This window comes from Peromyscus maniculatus, chromosome 8 (genome assembly GCF_049852395.1).
Source record: "Peromyscus maniculatus bairdii isolate BWxNUB_F1_BW_parent chromosome 8, HU_Pman_BW_mat_3.1, whole genome shotgun sequence".
In the NCBI taxonomy this organism is placed as follows: domain Eukaryota; kingdom Metazoa; phylum Chordata; class Mammalia; order Rodentia; family Cricetidae; genus Peromyscus; species Peromyscus maniculatus.
The window spans coordinates 14,143,371-14,162,906 of record NC_134859.1 but is presented as its reverse complement, the minus strand read 5'-3'; the positions used below and the strand labels follow the sequence as shown (position 1 = coordinate 14,162,906).

At 48.4% G+C, this 19,536-nt stretch overlaps 1 protein-coding gene across 1 annotated transcript in view; it reads right to left on the bottom strand.

Moving 5' to 3' along the window:
- Kcnip1 (potassium voltage-gated channel interacting protein 1) overlaps positions 1-16,362 on the bottom strand; it is a 387,948-nt gene extending 371,586 nt beyond the window's left edge. Inside the window, exon 1 of the mRNA XM_006978890.4 lies at positions 16,060-16,362. Within this exon, the coding sequence (XP_006978952.1) occupies positions 16,060-16,147 (88 nt within the window). The 5' untranslated portion in view covers positions 16,148-16,362. The remainder of the gene's footprint in view (positions 1-16,059) is intronic.
- Between the last annotated feature and the right edge of the window lie 3,174 nt (positions 16,363-19,536).

The following is a 19,536-nucleotide window of genomic DNA, read 5'->3' as shown; positions in this document are numbered from 1 at the left end:
GGTCATGAGTGGGAACAATGAAGGGCGACGGTTGAGGGAAAGAGAGTGGGAGATCCTAGCTGGATCAAGAAAAGAGAGGGAGAACAAGGAATAGGAGACCATGGTAAATGAAGACCACATGAGAAGGGGAGGAAGCAGAGAGCTGGGGAGGCCCACGGAGATCCACAAAGATACCCCCACAAAAGACTGCTGGCAATGGTCGAGAGACGGCAGGAACTGACCTACTCTGGTGATGGGATGGCCAGACACCCTGTTAGTTGTGCCATAAACCCCATCCAAGGAAGGTCTGAGGAATCTGGATGCAGACATCCACGGCTGGGCCCCTGGTGGAGCACTGGGAGTCTAATTAGTGAGAAAGAAGAGGGTTTATATGAGCGAGAATTGTTGAAGCCAAGGTTGGATAAAGCACAGGGACAAATAACCAAATGAATGGAAGCACAGGATCTATGAACCAAAGGCTGAGGGCCCCCCAACTGGATCAGGCCCCCTGAACGGGTGAGACAGTCATTTGACTTGATCTGTTTGGGAGGCAGCTGTGTGTTGGTGCTGGGTCCTGGGCTCGTTGCATGAGTTGGCTGTTTGAATCCTGGGACCTATGCAGGGATGCTTGGCTCGGTCTGGGAGGGGGGGACTGGACCTGGCGGGACTGAGTCTACCAGGTGGATCCCGGTCCTCGGGGGAGACCTTGATCTGGAGGAGGTGGGAATGGGGAGTGGGGTGGGGGGAGGGGGAGGGGGGCGAGAGTGGGAGAACAGGGGAATCTGTGGCTATTATGTTGAACTGAAGGATGTTGTAAAATAAATTTACGAAAAAAAAAACTCTAAAAAAAAAAAAAAAGATCATTTGCCATGTTCAAGTTCCATTTATTCCAGGGATCAAAGATTGTTTCAGTGTATTCAGATCAATATATATACTACATCACACACATAGGGTAAAGGATAGAAATTATATGATCATATTGATAGGGAAAAAAGGCCTTGGACAAACTCCAATATCCTTTCACGATAAAAAACCCTGAAGAACTGAGACTATAAGGAGCATATCTCAATACAATAAAGGTTATATATGATGACCCTATAATAGGATGAACCTATATCCAACATCATATTAACTATGAAAAAACTCAAAGCATTTCCACCAAATTCAATAATAAGACAGGATCATCTGTTTTCTTCTCTTTTATTCAATATAGTACTTAAAGTCTTAGCTAGAGTAATAAGAAAAGAGGTGTAAATAATAGGAGCACAAATAGGAATGAACTCAAGCTCCTGCTCCCAACTAAAACTTAGGTTAATTGTTTTAGTTTGTTTCTTTTCTAATTTAATTGTTTTAGTTTGTTTCTTTTCTAATTTACATTTTTCACCTGCACATCTGTTCACTGATTGGAAACACGTGGCACATAACCGCAACTTTTCAATTCAGCATTTTCAAGTATCATGCAGTCAAAGTGAGTGTTCAGAGGTCCTTTCAGTAGGTAAAACAAAATGTATGTATTTTGCTTCTGTTTATTTCCCTGAAGTTTAGATCATCTCCAACTTCCACTTTAGTAAATAATGTGATAATATCATGGCAGACACCTCCAAATGAGAGTCTATGTGCAGTACACTTGCCTTATGTAAGCCTAGAAGAGATTTCTCCATTAGGGTTGGATGGACAATCTCCTGCCTGGCCCATGTTTTGTCTGGTCGCAGTGTGGGAGGGGAGAAATGGGGAAGAAGTAGAGGCTACTGCAGCAAAGCAGGGAGACGCGTTAAGGGCTGGACTTCGGGGGAAGCTCTGGGAATAACATTGAAGTAGCAGACGGAAGATGATTCGCAGTTCCAGTCGCGAACCGCTAAGAGAAACAGTGAGGTTGGGAGAGAGAAAGACTGGCTATGGCTTTATAAGGGTTCAGCAGAGGTGACAGGCAGTCATTGGAGTAGAAGGGCCTGATGGCCTTCTCCTCCTTCCTCTTTCTTCTCCCTCCTCCTCTTTCTCCCTCTGTCCACCTATCCTTTGAGCACCCCTGTGCCAGACCTTGTGCTGAATGCTGAGCATTCCTAAACAACTAAGGCATGGCCTCTGCCCTACCACAAGCTTTCAGTCCAACCAACGAGTCACCTATGGGTCTGGAGCATAAGAAAAGAGCCCAGGAAAAGGGAATGTGGGAGTCCCTTCTCAAGTAAGTTCACCAGGTGAAGCCGAAGCCGGAGGGATCTTGCTGAGCCATCTTTTGGAGAGCTACCAGCTGTGGGAAGAGCCAGGTCACCCTATCCACATACCCCAGCCACCTTTCAGAGAAGGCTCTCCTTTGGGGTACATAGCTCAGGGACCTTGCTTAGTGTGCCCTCGGTTTCTTCATCTATACCCAGGAGACTGATAGTGGAGCTATCCCTGACTGTGTTGGTACAGCCTTGACTTCACCCTCTCATAGCCAGTTCAGGCTCTCAGTGCCATGTGAGGGTTATGCTTCCAAGTCTAAGATATAATCATCATGGGGACAATGTCTTGCACCTGCTTTTTGCCTACATCATGGTGCCCTGGGAGGCAGAAGCTCTTCTGGGTCCAGTCTTCAGTTTGCAAAGTGGGATTGTCCTGTCAGAGTGTGCCTGCCCAGGAGACTTCAAGATTTGAGGCTGATTTCCCCATTTCCTGCTGAAAGAGTTCTCAGGGGAACATTGCCCCAGCCACAGGTGACTGACCTAGCATTACATCTCGGAACTCCTACATCTACTTCTCTGGGCCCCAGGATGATGCAAAGTGGGGGCTTTACTGTGCTATTCTTTCTGTCTGCTGAAGGAATGGAAGAAGGCTGGCTGAAGGGTGTGCAAGAGACAGGAAAGGCTCTGGACACTAAAGTCACTCTGAGTGGACCATTAGCTCTGCTGCTCTGTCTACCAAGAGTGAAACTCTGATTCCATGTAGGGAAAGAGAAGGCAAAGAGAATGGTGGACAAATCTCTGACCAATTTCTGAACCACATAGGTCATTTTGGTGAATCAGTAACTTTCCAGGATGTGGGAGCCCCTGATTTGACAGTAATACAACAAGGGGAGACTTAGACTAGTTCTTACAAATAGCAGCACAATATGAAAGCAAACACACTGTCGTTCATGAACTCTAGTAAGGCACAAACCTTGCACTCAACACTTGTGTGCACCCCTTCAGCCGACCTTCAGGATGGACCTCACTGTCCACATTGTATAAATGACAGAACAGAGGAGTGAGTTCCTAAGATGTCCCCATGTAATACAAGTTGAAAGTGGTGGTGTATGATCTGGAGTCTAGTGAATTCCAAAAGCATGCTTTCAGGAGGGCCTGGATATTCAGCAGATGAAGGGGAACCTGGGCAGAAGATATTCTGTGCCTATACCTTTCATAAACATTTGCAGATGACATCATATCTCCAGAGACGATCTGCTCACTCAAACGGGGCAGAGAGCAGAGTGGATGTCATTCCATTCCACTCCCAGCTTCAGAGCCCTCCTCTTTCCATACTGAAGTAAATAAAACTGCCCCCAGCTACAGTAACTAAGGAGGTGATGTCTCTCAAGATGATGGGCTCAAAGGCCAGATGGCAGGCAGTTTTGCCAAGGGTAGGTGTGGATGGGAAGATGGACATGGGAAGGCAAGGAAATAACACTGGGACCCTTAGGCAGTATGCTGGGCAGAACCTGCAGGGAAGTAGACTTGGGGGTATAGATTCCAGGGTCAGCTTTGCTGACAGCAGAAATCCAGCTGGCTGGGGAGCAGCCTCTAGACCCTAGGCTTCTAAACTGTCTGGACAACCCCGGCTTCCCCTCAGGGTCTATGTTCTAGGCTGTTGGCCAAGAGCAGGGGAAGCAGTGATGGCCAGCACACAGTTCCTACCTATAGACTGGACTCTAGTGGATAAGCATGGATAGCAGGGAGATGTAAGTCAAGGGAACACTGTGGGCTGTGGGGACGAGAAAGTTCTAGAGATCTACTGAGTGGTATGGCTATGTGAGGCACATTGTCTTGATTCCTGTGGAAGAGACTTGATATCCTGAATACACTCACAAAGGTAATGGCATGATGAGACAAATATGATAATTAGCTCGACTGTAGTAGCTACTTCACTATGCACACACAATAAAACATCAAATATTGCTCTACACCATAAGTGCATATAATTTTAATACTTTTGTTTGTTTGTTTGAGACAGAGTTTCTCTGCGTAGTTTTGGTGCCTGTCCTGGATCTTGCTCTATAGACCAGGCTGGCCTCGAACTCACAGAGATCCGCCTGGCTCTGCCTCCCGAGTGCTGGGATTAAAGGCATGCACCACCACCATCTGCCATAATTTTAATAGTATTTTTAAAAATGTGTACGTGTTGTGTAGGAATATTATGTGCTGTGCAGGGAAACGAGGCAGCATTCGGTGACAGGATATGTCAAAGCATGTATGGCTGGCTTCAAAAGGCAGCAGAGGACTGAACGAAGCCCAGGGGAGGGTTTCTGGAAAGGCCAGGACCCAGTCAGGAGAACAGTCGTCTACTTGCACACCTGAGGCTGAAGAAGCTGGTTGGTACTCCAGCAAGGCCCCGTTTATAGGGTGCGTCGTTAGGGTGGCGACAAAGGAAGCGAGTAGAAGTCTACAGAGCAAATCAGGAAATGGCCATTGCAAGAAGTCCGCCTTCAACTCAACAGATGTCAAGACTGCTCAGAAGTTAAGGGCACTTGCTGCTCTAACAGAGGACTGGGCTTGAGTTCCAAGCACCCGTATCAGGAGGCTTGCAGTCACCTGTAGCTCTAGTTCCAGGGGCCCAATGCCCTCTCAGTCTTACTTGGGCACCTACACACATCGGGTATATATATACACACACATTCAGGCATTCATATGCACATGAAAAATAAAATAAATAAACCTTTAAAAGGTTTGTCAAGGATCGATTGGAGGCAGTTTCTGCTTTGTATTTTTATTCTGTATATCAGAATGCTGCATGGATAGATGAATGGCTAAGCTCATCATGACACAGCCACACAATGAAATAATACTCCATTATTTAAAAAAGGAATTTAAATGCTAACCCAGGCTACAACATGAACAGATCTTGAAAACATGCTAAGTGTATGAAGTCAGACACAAAGAATACTAGCGTACTTGCACAAGGTACTTAGCATGGACAAAAATCGTAAGATAGACAGTGGAATGGTGATTTTTGTCACACAAACACAAGGGTTTGTGTGACAAAAATGAAAAACGTTCTGGAAATGAATGGTGGTGACATGAATGTACCCCAGACCACTGAACTGTGCACTTAAAAGTGGATATTTATCACAATAAAGAATGTAAGAAAAGGCATTTAATCTGCTTGAGCCACCTTTACAGAATATCACCAATCAGGAATGCCTTCAAAAACAAATTGATATGCTTCCAGGTGTAGAGGTCAAAGGTCAAAGTCAAGCTGAAGGAGTTGGTGTGGGGTGAGGCCTCTCTCCCCAGCTTGTAGGTGGCCACTTCCTCACATCCCTACCGTGTCTTCCTCTTTTGATAAGGACAGCAGTCCCAAGGGACCAGGGCCCCGCCCAAGTGCCCTCATTAAACTACCTCGTTCAAGGTCCTGTCTCCAAATATAACTGCATTGGGGGTCAGAACTTCAGCGTGTGAATTTTAACGGGGTCTCAGTCTAGTCCACAATGGAAGGTGATGCTGGCTGAGGAGCTTGATTTGGGGGACTGTTCCTCTAAAACAAGTCACAGCTTTGATCTTCCATGTGGCATTGGCAAATGCTTCAAGCATTGGGGGTATGAACAGAAAACTTCAAAGGGGAGCTGGGTTGGGTGTGGAGCTCCTTCTAAAGCCACAGCACTCGGTGGATGATGGCAAAGATTATCCCTCTTATTTTTATCATATTTGGGGTGGCAGGCCACTAGTTCTGTTCTTATGAGTTGTGGGCAGAATTCACCAGCACTGGTTTGTGAGTCTCTGCAAATCCAATATGCCTCACGGCTTAGAGATATTCCGAGCTCTGAGTGACCTTTAGTCCCAAACTGAAGTGTGCAGATCCTGAGCAACAAGCCTGAGCTTGGCTTGACCTGCTAAGCACAGGTGGTTTGAAAACTGTCACTCAAACTGACCCAGTTTCATCAAAAGATTACATAAAGAAAATTGAGGTAGGCTACAACCCCAGCCTCCCTGAGAAAAGCCCCAGGGTTGTCTCCCTACTGACTCCGTTCAATTCTCTCCCTCCAAACAACTTCATCTAAGCAAGAAATGAAAATTGGTCAGACTGGACTCAGAGCTGGAAATACTTGACGAGTGGTGTTTACTGCCCTCTCCCTGAAGTCTTGGCTGCTCGGCCAATTCTTTCCCACTTTCTGTTATTTGACTATGGAAGCTAACCGGTAGGTGTTGGTTTGGAGAGCTCAGGTCTTGAGGGTGCAGCCTTTCCTAGGAATGTGCTTCTTTAGTCCGAATGAAGCTCTTGACAACTTTATTTCTAAAGTAAGAATATGTACTCTTTCTTGCTTTCTTCTTTAAGATGTGTGTGTGAATGAGAGAGAGAGAGAGTAGTAGTATGTGTGTATGTGTGTGAGATAGAGAGTAGTGTGTGTGTGTGTGTGTGTGTGTGTGTGTGTGTGTGTGTGTGTGTGTGTGATAGAGACTGGGGGATACATACGGGAACTAGGAAACAGACAGCCCAGAATCCCGGCTCTGGCTCTGCCCCTTGCCGACAGGCAGCTCTTTTGTGTTACAGCTTTCTATTGCCGTGACAGAACACCCGAGCAGACAATCTACAGCAGAGATTCATTCGGACTCATGGTGGCAGAGGTTTCATCCGTGGCCAGTTGGCTTCATCACTGTAAGTCTGTGATAAGGCAGAAAACATGGCAGAAGGGTGTGGAAGCGGAAGCTGCTCATGTCAGGGCAGTCAGGAAGCAGAGAGACAAAAAGGGCTGGAACCAGATAAACCTTTCAGATCGTGTCCCCATTGACCTCATTCCTTGAATCAACTAAACTTCATTTCCATTACCCCCTTACTAATTCTATTAAATTATGAATCTATCAGTGGTTTAATGCATCAGTGCAGCTAACAATCCATGACCATTTCCTAGTGGCTGGATGCACTAGCTGTGGACCAAACCTTCAAATCTGGAATCTTTGAGGGGGCATTTTATATCCAACTTATAACCCCCTTCTTTTCTCTGCAGCTTAGGTCTCCATTTCTGTAAATGGGGCTCAGGTGAGCCTCCCACCCTCAGGTTTTTGTGCACGGTAAGATGGTAGGTGGAAGGATGGGTGCAGAGCACACAAGGCATGTTGGGCAGATAGCGCATGTTCAATCTTTGCTTCAAGTGTAGGTATTAAATACTACCTGACTCCAAATTAAATACTAGCTGACTCCAAAGCTGGAAGAGACCTTTGAAACCAGAGGTTCCTTCATTTGGGAGATGAACATGTGGAGGCCCAGAGAAGGGAAGCCACTGCTTAGTGACATGAATTGAAGGTCCATCTCCTCATAAAAAACCATACATTGTAGCTCTACCCACCCATTGTGATGGCATTTAGTGGTGATTTCTCTAAAAAAATTATTGATTTATTTTTATTGGCATATGTGTGTTGTACATAGTAGTGGGTTTTATGCAGACATTTAATTATATCATGTACACTGATCATATCCACCCCTCCTATATGATCAACTCTCTCTCTCCTCTCCCTTGCTGGTCCCTTTCTTTTGATCAGATAGACCCCTATCTACTTAATGTCATATATATATATATATATATATATATATATATATATATATATATATATATATATATATATATATATATATATATCAACACGTTCCCCCCAACATACACACATGAGGGTTTTTTTTTAGTTGAAATCACATCATTTGCAGAGAGGCAGATGGAACTTTAGGTGGGTCTTTGGGACGTATTGTGACAGTGGGGCCTTTATAAAAGAAGCCAGGCAGCCAGCTCCCGCTTGCTGGTGTCAGAGCACAGATGATTGAAGAGAGTTCCCAATATAACTGTGGGTCATCCTGTCACCCCGATTCTCAGACACTAGCTCCAGAATGAAGAACTAAATGACTTACAGCCCCTGAGTTGGTGGCGTTCCATACAGCAGCACCTATGAACTAAGAAAATGGGACAATTTAGATTCAAGACCAGGCCTACAAAGTTGTTGATCCTTGTACTCCAAAGCACACAGGATGCAACCTTGGTTCCTCCAGGCAGAAGGACCAGGACTGGCCTATGCTCACAGTCTTCTGCCCCCTTCCAGCAGAGGAGAAAGGCTTACTTCAGGCTGCAGACTGCAGATCTGGGCACTCCAGAGGGTTGTCACGCTTGGTGCTAACTGGCTCCCTCTGAGCTTTTTCCTGGGGTCTTGGCTTCTCCCCCCACCCTCATCTGGCCCAGGAGCCTGTAATATTTCCCCGTTGCTGCGTCCTCCCCTGCTAAGATCTCCTTAGTGTTCTGATCTTCTGTGTGGTCCTCAGGTACTCGGCCCCTCGGGTTGTGATGTAGACACTGGGGAGAATCTGACCTCACCTGAGCTGTGATGGACATCTCTGCAGGCACGACAACAGACAGCCACATGGACAGCCACTGCAGGCCGCTTCCAGGAGGCTGAGAGTGGGGCCATGCACAAGAAAACTCAGGTGGGTTCAAGGCAGGGTCCATGATTTTGACACCCTAGCTCACCACAGACACGTGAGCTCATCCTTTCTGTCAAACCAACACAGGAGTTAGGAAGCCTGTGGAGTTGGGGTGCCAAGAAATAGACAAAGACTAGACCTCAAAAAGGGACGTCCAGGACAGGTCCTAATACTGCTGCTATCCAGCTGTTATGGGCTCTCATGGGGTGCAGGTACTCGAGGCGCCTATTACCACAAGTTGAGTGGTTGTGTGGGTATCATATTCTCCACAGTGGGTGGCCAGTAAACACACAGACATCCAGGTAAAAGGAATCTGTTTAGCTATTGACAGATTCCCAGTTACAGAACTTGCCATTGAGGTGACTGGGGGCAGCTGAAGTGACTGTGGTAGAACTGATCCAGGAGCCAGAAGGAGAGTCTGGACCAGGTACTGTCGTTTCTTCCAGCTTGGCCTCACATCTCCTTGCTCTCAGCCACAGCTAAAGTGCGTGAGGAAAGAAAAGTGGCCATCTTGAGCTTTACCAGACCACTGCTATACGCCAGGCACTGTGTGTGTGATATCCTATCTCATTCGGTCTCAGTAGCTCCAGGACATGAACATCCCTGGCCTCACTGTATAAAGGAAGGAGTTCAATATGGGAGTAGCTTGCCCAGGGGAAGCCTGCCAGACCTGGCAGGTTTGAACACAGTCTGTTTTAGGGAACTTGGGATCTGGATTGACGAAGCATTCAGGGAAGATCCTGTAACCCTAAGGAGATTGGAGAAGGCGAGTGAAGGGAAGGGGGCTTTGGGACCTCAGGGCTGCAGAGGGCCAAACGAGACCTGCTTTGCTCCATTCTCCATTGTGTCACGGCACTGCAGCCCACAGCGCCCTCCTGCTATATAAGGGCCATTTGCAGCTACTTTTAATTTGGAACAAACTAGCCGCTCCCCCGTGGTCCTGAAGTTAATAGGATGTCTGTGCGGCATTGCCAGGCTAAGCATCCTTGGATAAATTATTCTTGCCTGCATTAGGGTTCTCTAGAAGGGAGGCCAGGAAATTTAGGAGACACAGCTTTGGCAAGTGGTGGCGTGTGACTTTCATCTGACTGTGGAGACCCAAGAGAGCACCTGGGCAGCTGAAATAGGTCAGTGGAGTGGCAGGCCTGTTATAGAGGAACAAGGATAGGAGACCTGGCAGGTAGAATGAAAGCTACTGCATGTGGACAGAGCCAAAGCAAGGCAGATCTCAGTGTGGTCGTCCTCACCTGGGGCCTGGCAGGCAGCTAAGATCCAGGAACCCAGTGGTCGAGCTTTCTGCAGACAACAGGGCACCAACCCTGAAGGGAGCCTGGACACAGGGACTGGGACTGTCTGACATGGCTCTAGTGCTGCTTATCCTGCTTCTGGGACAATGAGCTAACAGGCATGTGGTGGTAGGAACCCTCTTCCCCTAGCAAGGGGCTGAGCTTCCTAAGGAAGGGCTAGTGTCTTTTCTTAATAGAGGCCGTTACCATATCTCACAGATCCCAAGTGTGAAGACCATTCATTTCCCAGACAAGTTGTAGCTGTCAGCTCAATGCCAGATGACCGACAACCCCAAACCATGCCTGCTCCTCAACAGATAAGAGCACTTTTCATAGTTTCTCTATAAAAAAAAGGAAGTTGTGTGGAAGATTTCTCATGGGTATAAAGCCCATCTAACATCTGGCACATGCCTTAGCCCTGCCCACTTCTCCAAGAGGTAACAGGGATGCTGAAGAGCATGGGTGTGGCTGTCTTCTGTCCTTGGCCTGCAAGTGGTCCCTTTTCTTATAAAGCATGTATTTTAATGCAGGTCAGGTCTCCTTCTGGAATTTGTCACAATTCCTGAATGGTAGGTGGCTGCTGAGGAGATCCAGCTGCTACATTAGTTCTCAACAAAGCCACCAACACAATGAACAGGGAGCTGGGGTGAGGACTCTCTGCTGGACGAGGTGGAAGTGGCACAGGTGGGGACATCTTCCACAGCTCCATAAGTGAAGGACAATGTGCCTGTTCCTGGCTCCACAGGACCTGGTGTCTAATGTCAGCCCTGCCGCTTCCCAACTGGGCCACGTGGCCCAGCTAATCAGCTTCCTTCCCTCGTAAAACAGGGATGGCAATTCCTACTTCCAGGGTTGGGACTCGAGCCAGGCAAGGGGGATGCACAACAAGCAAAAAGAGCACACATCCTTAGTTCTCTGCAGCTGCAAGAAGGACATCTGCCCTACTAACGGCCTGCCCTTCCTTCATGATCCTCAGTAAATTAAAAAAAAAAAATCCATGCTCAGTTGGCCTTGCTATTCTCGGATCAAAAGCAAAGATCTTCCAGCACTCGGGAACCTTGTACCATTCACCCACACAGCTGGTAGACAACAAAGTTGGGATGCAAGCCCAGCTGGCCTAAGGCAGAAGCCATACCAGGTCCAAGGTCAAGCTTGTGAGAACCTGGAACAGCAGTAGGGAGGAGGCATGGGGGAACAGTGCGTCTTCAGGTCTATAGTTGAGTCTTTCCTTGCTGAGACAGGAACATCCTGGACTAAGTGGGAAAAAGAGTTGAAACCAAGGCTTTGTCCTTGACACAGAGCTCAGTTCCCAGACTCCTCTTGTCCCATTGCCTCATGGGTGGCCTGGACCTTGCTACATGCTCTCCTGGATTAGGTTCCTCCTTCCTGCTTACTGTGGCTTTGTTGCCTGTGCCTCGGGTGGCAAATTAGTTCCAAGGCACAAAAGGAGAGGCTTTGAGCCTCCCCAGTCAGAGTGCAGCCTGTACCACTTCTGGTCTCTAGTTCTTTGTCAAGGGCTGGGAATGAGGAAAGAGAGGCAGGTGCCCAGACCCTGAGTCTTTCCAGGCATGCAGCCAGAGGCTGGCCTTATGCAGTAGGTGTTGGCCAGGCTGTGGGAGTCACACAGCTCCCTCCCCTCGTGTGTGTGTGTGTGTGTGTGTGTGTGTGTGTGTGTATGATGCTGACTGACTGCCAATGTCTTTCTCAATTTTTTTCCACTTTATTTTTAGGGCCAAATTCTCTCAAAGAATCTGGATCTCACCCATTCAACTAGACTGGCTGGTCAGCAAGCCCCAAGTGTCTTCCTGTCTCCACCTCCGTGATGTTGTGATTATAGACATAAGCCACCATGCCCAACATTCTCAGGGATCCTCATGCTTGGGTGTCAAGAACTTTATGCACTGAACCATCTCTTCAGCCCAAGAGTTATGTTCTTAACTCCTAGAAAGGGGTGAGATAACAGAGGTGTTCAAATATCCTTTGACGGGCTAGTGAGACGGCGCTGCAGGGAAAGACATTTGCTGAGACTCCTGATGACCTCAGCTTGATCCCCCAGTCCCATGTGGTGAAAAGAGAGAACTGACTTCTGCAAGTTTTCCTCTGATGTCCACATAAATGTAGTGATGCGCGCACGCGCGCGCGTGCGCGTCTCTGCCCTGAGTACTCACAGCCCTGAGGGTACAGGCAGTTAGTAAAAGCCACATTCACCCACATCAACTGAGTGCAGTAACAGAGGGTACTGATTCCATTTTATTGATTAAGAAACTGAGGCCAGAGGGATCTAGCCTAAAGCTTCCCTGCCTGGGTGGAGGGTCCTGCAATAGCCCAGTCTGATGCCTCCCATTGCATTTGTGATTCGTGTGTGTGTGTGTGTGTGTGTGTGTGTGTGTGATTACTTACTTTTGAGACAGGGTTTTCTTATGTTGCCCAGGTTGATCTCCAATCCCTATGGTCAAGTTATCCCCATACCTCCCAAAGAGCCAGGTTCATTAGGCACCTGCTCATTAGGCACCACCATGTCCATCTTGGGAACTTTTTGTTAAAGCAAAAACAAACCATGGAAGAAAGATCTAAAACAAATCCAAACCGAGCTGAAGCAGGGGAGTGCCAGATGTCTGCTTGCCCAGCTCCTCTCTGAGGACATTTGAGACCATGTGAAAGTCCAGGCAGAGCTCTGAAGGCTTCGTGTGGCCACGGCTTCTGCCCCTGCACAGAGTTCAGCTAGTGTTACCCTTCAGGTGTGGGACAGGCGATCCACAGTGATACCGAGAAAGTACCTGTGTGAGGCATTCCCCAGACCACAGGCTGCTGCTGGCTCTGATGGATGGTACATTTCGTTCACTTAATTCTGCTGATGAGCCAGGCTCTGTGGTCATCGCCCTGGCTACAATGGGAATGGAGAATGTGAGCTTTGATCTCCCACAGTGGAAAGCTAGTGGGGAGGGCAGCCTTTCAAATACTAACAAGAGGAACACAGATCACAAATTGTGACCAGGGCTAGGAAGGCAAACGTCATAACCAGTGAGATACACGTTCAGGGAGACCCGAGCAGTTGTCTCTACAGCAGGTAGGAAATCTGGGCCTCTTGGTACCTTTGACCAGTCACAAAAGTGGGTGTTGGCATGAAGGGAAGGTGACCAAGGACCAGGAGCTGGCAGAGGGGCTGGCATGATCTTTCCCCATTCCCCAGGAATTCTCAGTGACATAGAGAAGGGGGAGATTCCCTAGACTAGAAGAGCATTCATTTCCCAATTCAGAGTAGGGCAGAGATTAATTCTGCTTTGGAGGGTTGGATTGTTGCACATCTAGAACTCAGTGCAATGAACCACAGACAGCTGAAAGCAGAATGGAAAGCAGAAACCATTATACAATCGTAACGTGTCCACACAGGATGAAGTCTGAATCATACACATTGTCTACGAATTGGAAAGCTTTTATTCCGGACTCAGTGAAGACCTTTCTCAGCTCTCCGGCTCCAGGTCTGGCCCAGCTCCCATTGCCATCACTAATTTGGCAAATATTTAACCAACACCTGGGTTCGGCAGTACTACTCTCCCTGCACACGTCTGGCCCAGAGCCATGGCTGTGCAAACATTTGGTCCTTTCTGCAGCGCTGAGGCCAAGGGTATAGTAAAGTTCAAACACAATCCTCCCCCTCCCTCTGTGTGCTGCCTCCCTGAGACCTAGTTATTAGAAACCTGCTATTGAAGCAGCTCAGAGGAAGGCCAGGCAGCCACTTGGTCCCCAGTGTTAAGTCCCAATCAAGTCCCTTCTACGTCAGGTGGATTTTAGTTTCTGGGATTCTGACCAGGTGTGTGCATGCCTCTGTGTGTGTGTGTGTGTGTGTGTGTGTGTGTGTGTGTGTGTGTGTGTGTGTGTGTATGCGTGTGCATACATGTGGGTTGTGTGTCCTGCCTCTGCACAGCTGGCCTCTCTGCAGAGATCATCATTCTAGACCCACCAACTCTCTGCTGACATCATCTTCCCCCTCCTGCCCAGCCTGCCTCTTCTCCACCTCAGTTTAGAAGCTACAGTTCAGAGGAGCTTACTGCCCACACCCACACCCCTGTTTCTGTACATCTCAGTACTCAGTGTGGTATCTAGGTGGGACCCATTTTGGGATCTGCATCCCGCTAGATTCTGCTTTTCTTGCAAAGGAATTTGCATCCATGAAATAATGTGTAGTATGTGAGTGTGGCATATCGGAGATAGGTGTCCAATACATACATAATGAGAAAATATCATCATACTCACTTATTCAAATATTAATCCTTCCTCTCTCCGGAAGTCTGTGTCTCTCTTACACACACACACACACACACACACACACACACACACACACACACACACGTCCTTTTGACACACTCTTTCCTTTGCTGACTCACTTTCTCATGCTTATCTCTTCTGTGGCATAGTGTCACTCCGGGGTATAGAGACCCACTTTCAGTTAGCTAAAGAGTTTCTGACCTTGGTCCTGGAGAGGGCTGAGGCTGGGTCCTCCATCATACATGCATACCCATCTCAGCCTCTGACCTACTTCTTTATATCTAGATACAGCCACGCATTCCACAAAGGGATTCCACATGTGGATTTCCTGGGCCCTTGCAACAGCACTCAGCAGGAGGTAATGAATTCATTTTACAGATGAAAAAAAAAATCAACCAGCCACAGAGAGGATGTGGCTTTCCCAGGTGGCAACATTGGAGCCGAGGCCTAGGCGTCTACTATCTGGGCTGGAGCTGTTTCTGGGGGACATCAAGGAGTAGAGGTGGGGTAGGATGCTACCTCACCTGTCAGTCCCTCAGTCTCAGAGGTTCTAGAACACCCTCACTTGTCCTAGGACAAACGGAGAACTTGGTTAAGTCTCATCCCCTGCTTTCTCCTCCTGGAAATGAAGCCACTGAGCATTGCTGCAACTGTGCCCTGCTCATGTCCCGATCTCTGCCCCAGGCCTCCTAACCCCCAACACTGGATGCTTAGTCCCCCAGGATATCCTGGAAGGACAATGTCCTAGTTCAGGAAGAGGCCGTGGAAAGGATGGGAGTCATTAAAGACCCAGGAGAGATAATAAGAGGCTCTCATAATCCTTGCCATAACAGCCACACAATTGACACCAGCTAACCCTGTGCAGCTGGGTACCTGGGCAACGTCATGATTGATGGATATCCCCGGCTTTTGCCTCCTCAGATTCTAGGGTTGAGGGCTTCCTCCCTGAAGTCTGCAGCTTCCAGTGTCTCTCCCCCCCCCCCCCCCCCCCCCGCTCCCCGAAGACTTATTTTTCCAGTGAAAGGGCATGAATATTTAAAGACATTTTCCCAGCCACTGGAACCACACCACAATGCTGCTCTCCCTTTAAATTTATGCCCAGAAAGTTTGTCCGAGTTCCCCTCCATGTCCCACCCTCCCTGGCACAGAGTATCAAATGGAGTCCCTGAGAAGTTAGCCTCCCCTTTGTCAGGAGGGTTACCAGGGCTGCTGGCTGAAGATGTATGTGTAGTCCTGATTCTTCTCCACGGCCACACAGAGAATTAATCCGCAAACCTCTTGACACTTCAGTACTTGGAGAAGCAAGAAAATCAGACATGGGGAGGAACAATCCCAGAGACAGCAGGTCTGTGGACAGAGTCCAGAAGCACAGGACCCCCAAATCCCAACAGGGCAACCTCAGCATAGACTGCGGACCTGATCAGGATTCCGAGTTTACCACTGCAGAACTACTCCAGCCCCAGGGCCACCTCCTGCTGCCCCCCTTCAGCATCTCTGCCGTGCAGAATTACTCACAGTCCACTGCATCAAATCTCTCTCTTATCAACAAAACACAACACTCCCTGGATAAGTTTTTAAAACTCCAGTCACGCCAAGCCGCTTCCCAGGCTCCGGGAAGGGTTCCGTTTCTCTGCCCATCTATAACCAATCAGCCACACATCGCCAACTCCATTTCCAAAGTTCCAGGCAATTACAGCCTCCTGAGCTCTCTGGCGGGGCGCCTACCTGCCCAGGGCCAGATCAGGTTGTCAGCAGCCTCTAGTCCCAGGTGCTTGTTCCTCAGCCTCCTCAGAGACTCAAGACTCCCGTGTGCCAGGAGCGACACACTCAGCACACACCAAGTGACCGGTCAGGCCACATCAGGGCAGGACACAATGATGGAAGTCAGTCTCCCTACCTTTGCTGAGGGTCCCGGTGATGAGTTTAAAGACGGTCTGGGCAAATTTCACGAACCCGAGTCTGCATCTTTTGGAGCAGCCACTCATAATGGCAAAGGTGAGGCAGATTCTTCGGTCAGCACCCAGAAGGGATGGCACCCACCTCGTGTGCCTCTGGACCTTGGAGCCTGCCTAGGTGAACCCTGTGAGATGGATGCACCCCAGAAACCAGTCTCCGGGAAGAGCACAGCTGCCTCTGCAGCGAGTCCAGCTCTGCATCCAGAGAGCCTGCAGGGCAAGCCCTCCCTCCCTCTCCACCCCCTCCTTCTGTCCACTCAAGTCCTCACCACAGGAGCACCTCGGGATGCCAGGGCTGGGACGGCACTGCCAGGGTACCTAGGGCTCGGAGAAGACTGAGATGCGAGTGAAATTGAGCAGAGCAGGGAGGGAGGAGCTGGAACCCTCCCAGGCTTTGCTGACAGTCTTGCCTACATGGCAGCGGTAATGTAGCAATTAATACTCCAGTCAGAAGGGAGGGCCTGCTACACAGAAAACACAGCCCCACAGCTCCTGCGCTCCGCAGGCTCGCTTCATAGCTCACTCACTCTTCCACCCTGTCCTTCCCAGTTAAGCTAATAGATCAATTCTCGGAGCCTTGATCCGGATCCAGGAGCATGCCCCACAGAGCAGGAAGCTGCAGCTGCCCCAGGCACTCAGGGGAAAGTTTGCAGGCAGCCTGGGACCAGCCTGATTTGTATCACCGAGAGGCCAGGCTAAGTGGAGAGCCAGAGCACAACCCCCAAGCAGCTGATCACTCCATCTTGGGTGGGAAGACCATCAACAGCAGGTGCTATGTGCCTCTCTGACTCAGGGTGGCCAGTGGCTTCATCTCCTGGCTTCAGGGGCCCCATCTCAAAAGGAATTGTTAGATCCTAACCTCTGCCCCTGCAGAGCATGCATAAGTACCTGCTGCCATTAACCCCAGAAAGGCATAAAGGGGTGACAGAGGTTTCACTAAGTTCATCACAACGCAGTACTACGAACAGAAACTTCATGTAAAGTTATGTAAACCTTATGTAAAGTTCCACCATTGCTTAATAAACACTTGGCTGGTATTTTGTGTAAGAAGACTGTGTGAGTTAGAAGGGACCTCAAGGGACATCTCATTGCTCCACAGTAGTTCCACTTCATTTTCTTGGTGACTCAGAAGGTCACTGTGGTGGACCTGGGCCATGAACATCATCCACAGATGCTTTGCACCTACGTATGTACAGCAGTTATGGAATCCACCTCCTCCGAACCTAGCCATCCCCTGGGAAAATCTCTTCTTCTACACTGGCTCCTCTCTCTGTGACCTTCCCTGCTGGGTGATCCAGAGCAATGTGTTGGAGAAGAGCTTTTGAATGGACCCCCGAATTGACAGGATGTCAGATAAACCAGAACCCAGAACTCGTGCTGTGTCATCTGCTCTTGTTTCTCGATCCTGGAAGGGACAGGGAAGTAAATCTTAAAGAAACAGACCTCAGCCCTTCGGGTGGTCACCAAAGAGGCCCAGCCCCAACGAGAGCTCTGGGAGACAGTCTGCACGCCTTTCTCTCAGCCCCCAGTCTCTCCAGCTTTGCTAGAGTGCCAGGCCACCATTTACACATCGGTGCTGGCAGAGAATACCCTGTTGTGTGATGTCTCAGCCTCCGAGACAGTTACCTTATCTAGCCTTTACCTTTAGGCATTAAAAGCCCCCGTTACAACACACATAGTTATGTCTGGGAATGTAAATGGTACTTAATCTTTTGTTCACTTATTCACTTGTCCAATATTTACTGAGCTCCCAGCACGCAGAAGAGATCTGGTGGGAGTCTGCATTCAGAAGCTAAAGCCAGTGTCTGATGTTAGCAGCAAACAACTTGAGCATCCTTTTCCTTCCGCCTTTAATTCTGTCTGGGACACCCAGTCTGTGGGACAGTGTCACCCATAAGCACAAGTCAGCCTTTTCCTTCATTTGGCCAATCCCATTCCAATCATTTCCGGAAGCACTCTACATACACATCTGATGTGTGCTTTGCCAGTTCTCTGTGTCTCTCAATACAGACAGGCCAACAACTGAGATTCCCCACCACACTTAGTCCTTAGTGCTTGGGCTCTGAGGTTTAAATAAAACAAACAAGCTCATTGGAGCATCTGGCACAGTACATGGTGAAGGCTCTTGTGTCAATTGCAAGGCTGTTGCTGTTGCTTTCATTGTTCAACCTGTTTCCAGTACTGCTACTGTTCCTACCCTTGTCTCCAGAACATCTCCAGAACGTCTACACCACTGGACAAGGACGTTGCTCACAATCAATATTCTTAAACATATGCTGCTTGCCCAGAGCTGTGGAATGCTGTGGGAAGCTACAAAGCAGGTATAAGATGAAATCTCTGTCCGAATACAAACTCATTACAAGAATCACTGTTTACATCAAGTAAGGCTAAGAGAATTACAGAAGAAGGAAAGAAACTTAAAAACAGTGAAGGTCTGGTGTGTGGGAAGAGTTAATAGACAGAGAAACAAAGCCATCAAGGGGAAAGGAGGAAGAAAATAGATAGAGGGTATACAGGCGGAGCCTCATAATTCTGGGAATTGCAAGGCTCAGGTTTTTATCTTTCCCAGCAGCAACTCAAACTCCAGCATTTGGATTCTTCTCTGTTCTCTACAAGGCATCATGTGTTTGAACTCTGTCATAGATAAATGAGTCAGGCCCAGAAAAGGTCAGCAATGTCCAAAGTCCCACACAGCAATGTCCCATGAACATAAGCTGTGTGTTCACTGCACCAAGAACATTAGTAGAGAAGGAAGCATCGGGTTCACGGTAGGAGAATACAGGACAAAATCATGCTTAAGGAACATACTGTTCTACAAGAAACAGGAGACAAAGAGGGAAAGAACACTTGCTGGGCAAATTAGAGGACCTGAGCATGGATTCCAGGACGCAAGTAAAACGCTGGGCATGGTCACATGTGCACCTGTGACCCCAGCACTGGTGGACAGAGAGAGACAGGAGGACCACTGGGGCTCAATAGCTGCCACCTAGATCCAGACCCATCGAGAGATCCTAACTTAGGGGAATAAGGTGGAGAGGAATGAAACAGAACACGTAACCTCCTCCAATGGATGTCCTCTGCATGTGAGCACAGCCACATATCCCCACCACCACAGAAAGGAAGGAAAAAAGAAAGGAAAAGAGGAAAGAAAGAAAGAAAGAAAGAAAGAAAGAAAGAAAGAAAGAAAGAAAGAAAGGGAGAAAGAAAGAAAGGGAGAAAGGAGGAAGAAAGGGAAGGAGGAAGGAAGGAAGGAAGGAAGGAGGGAGGAAAGGAAAGAAGGAAGGAAGGAAGGAAGGAAGGAAGGAAGGAAGGAAGGAAGGAAGGAAGGAAGGAAGGAAGAAACAGGAGCCAAGGAAGGAAGGAAGGAAGGAAGGAAGGAAGGAAGGAAGGAAGGGGGAAGGAAGGAGGAAGGAGGGAAG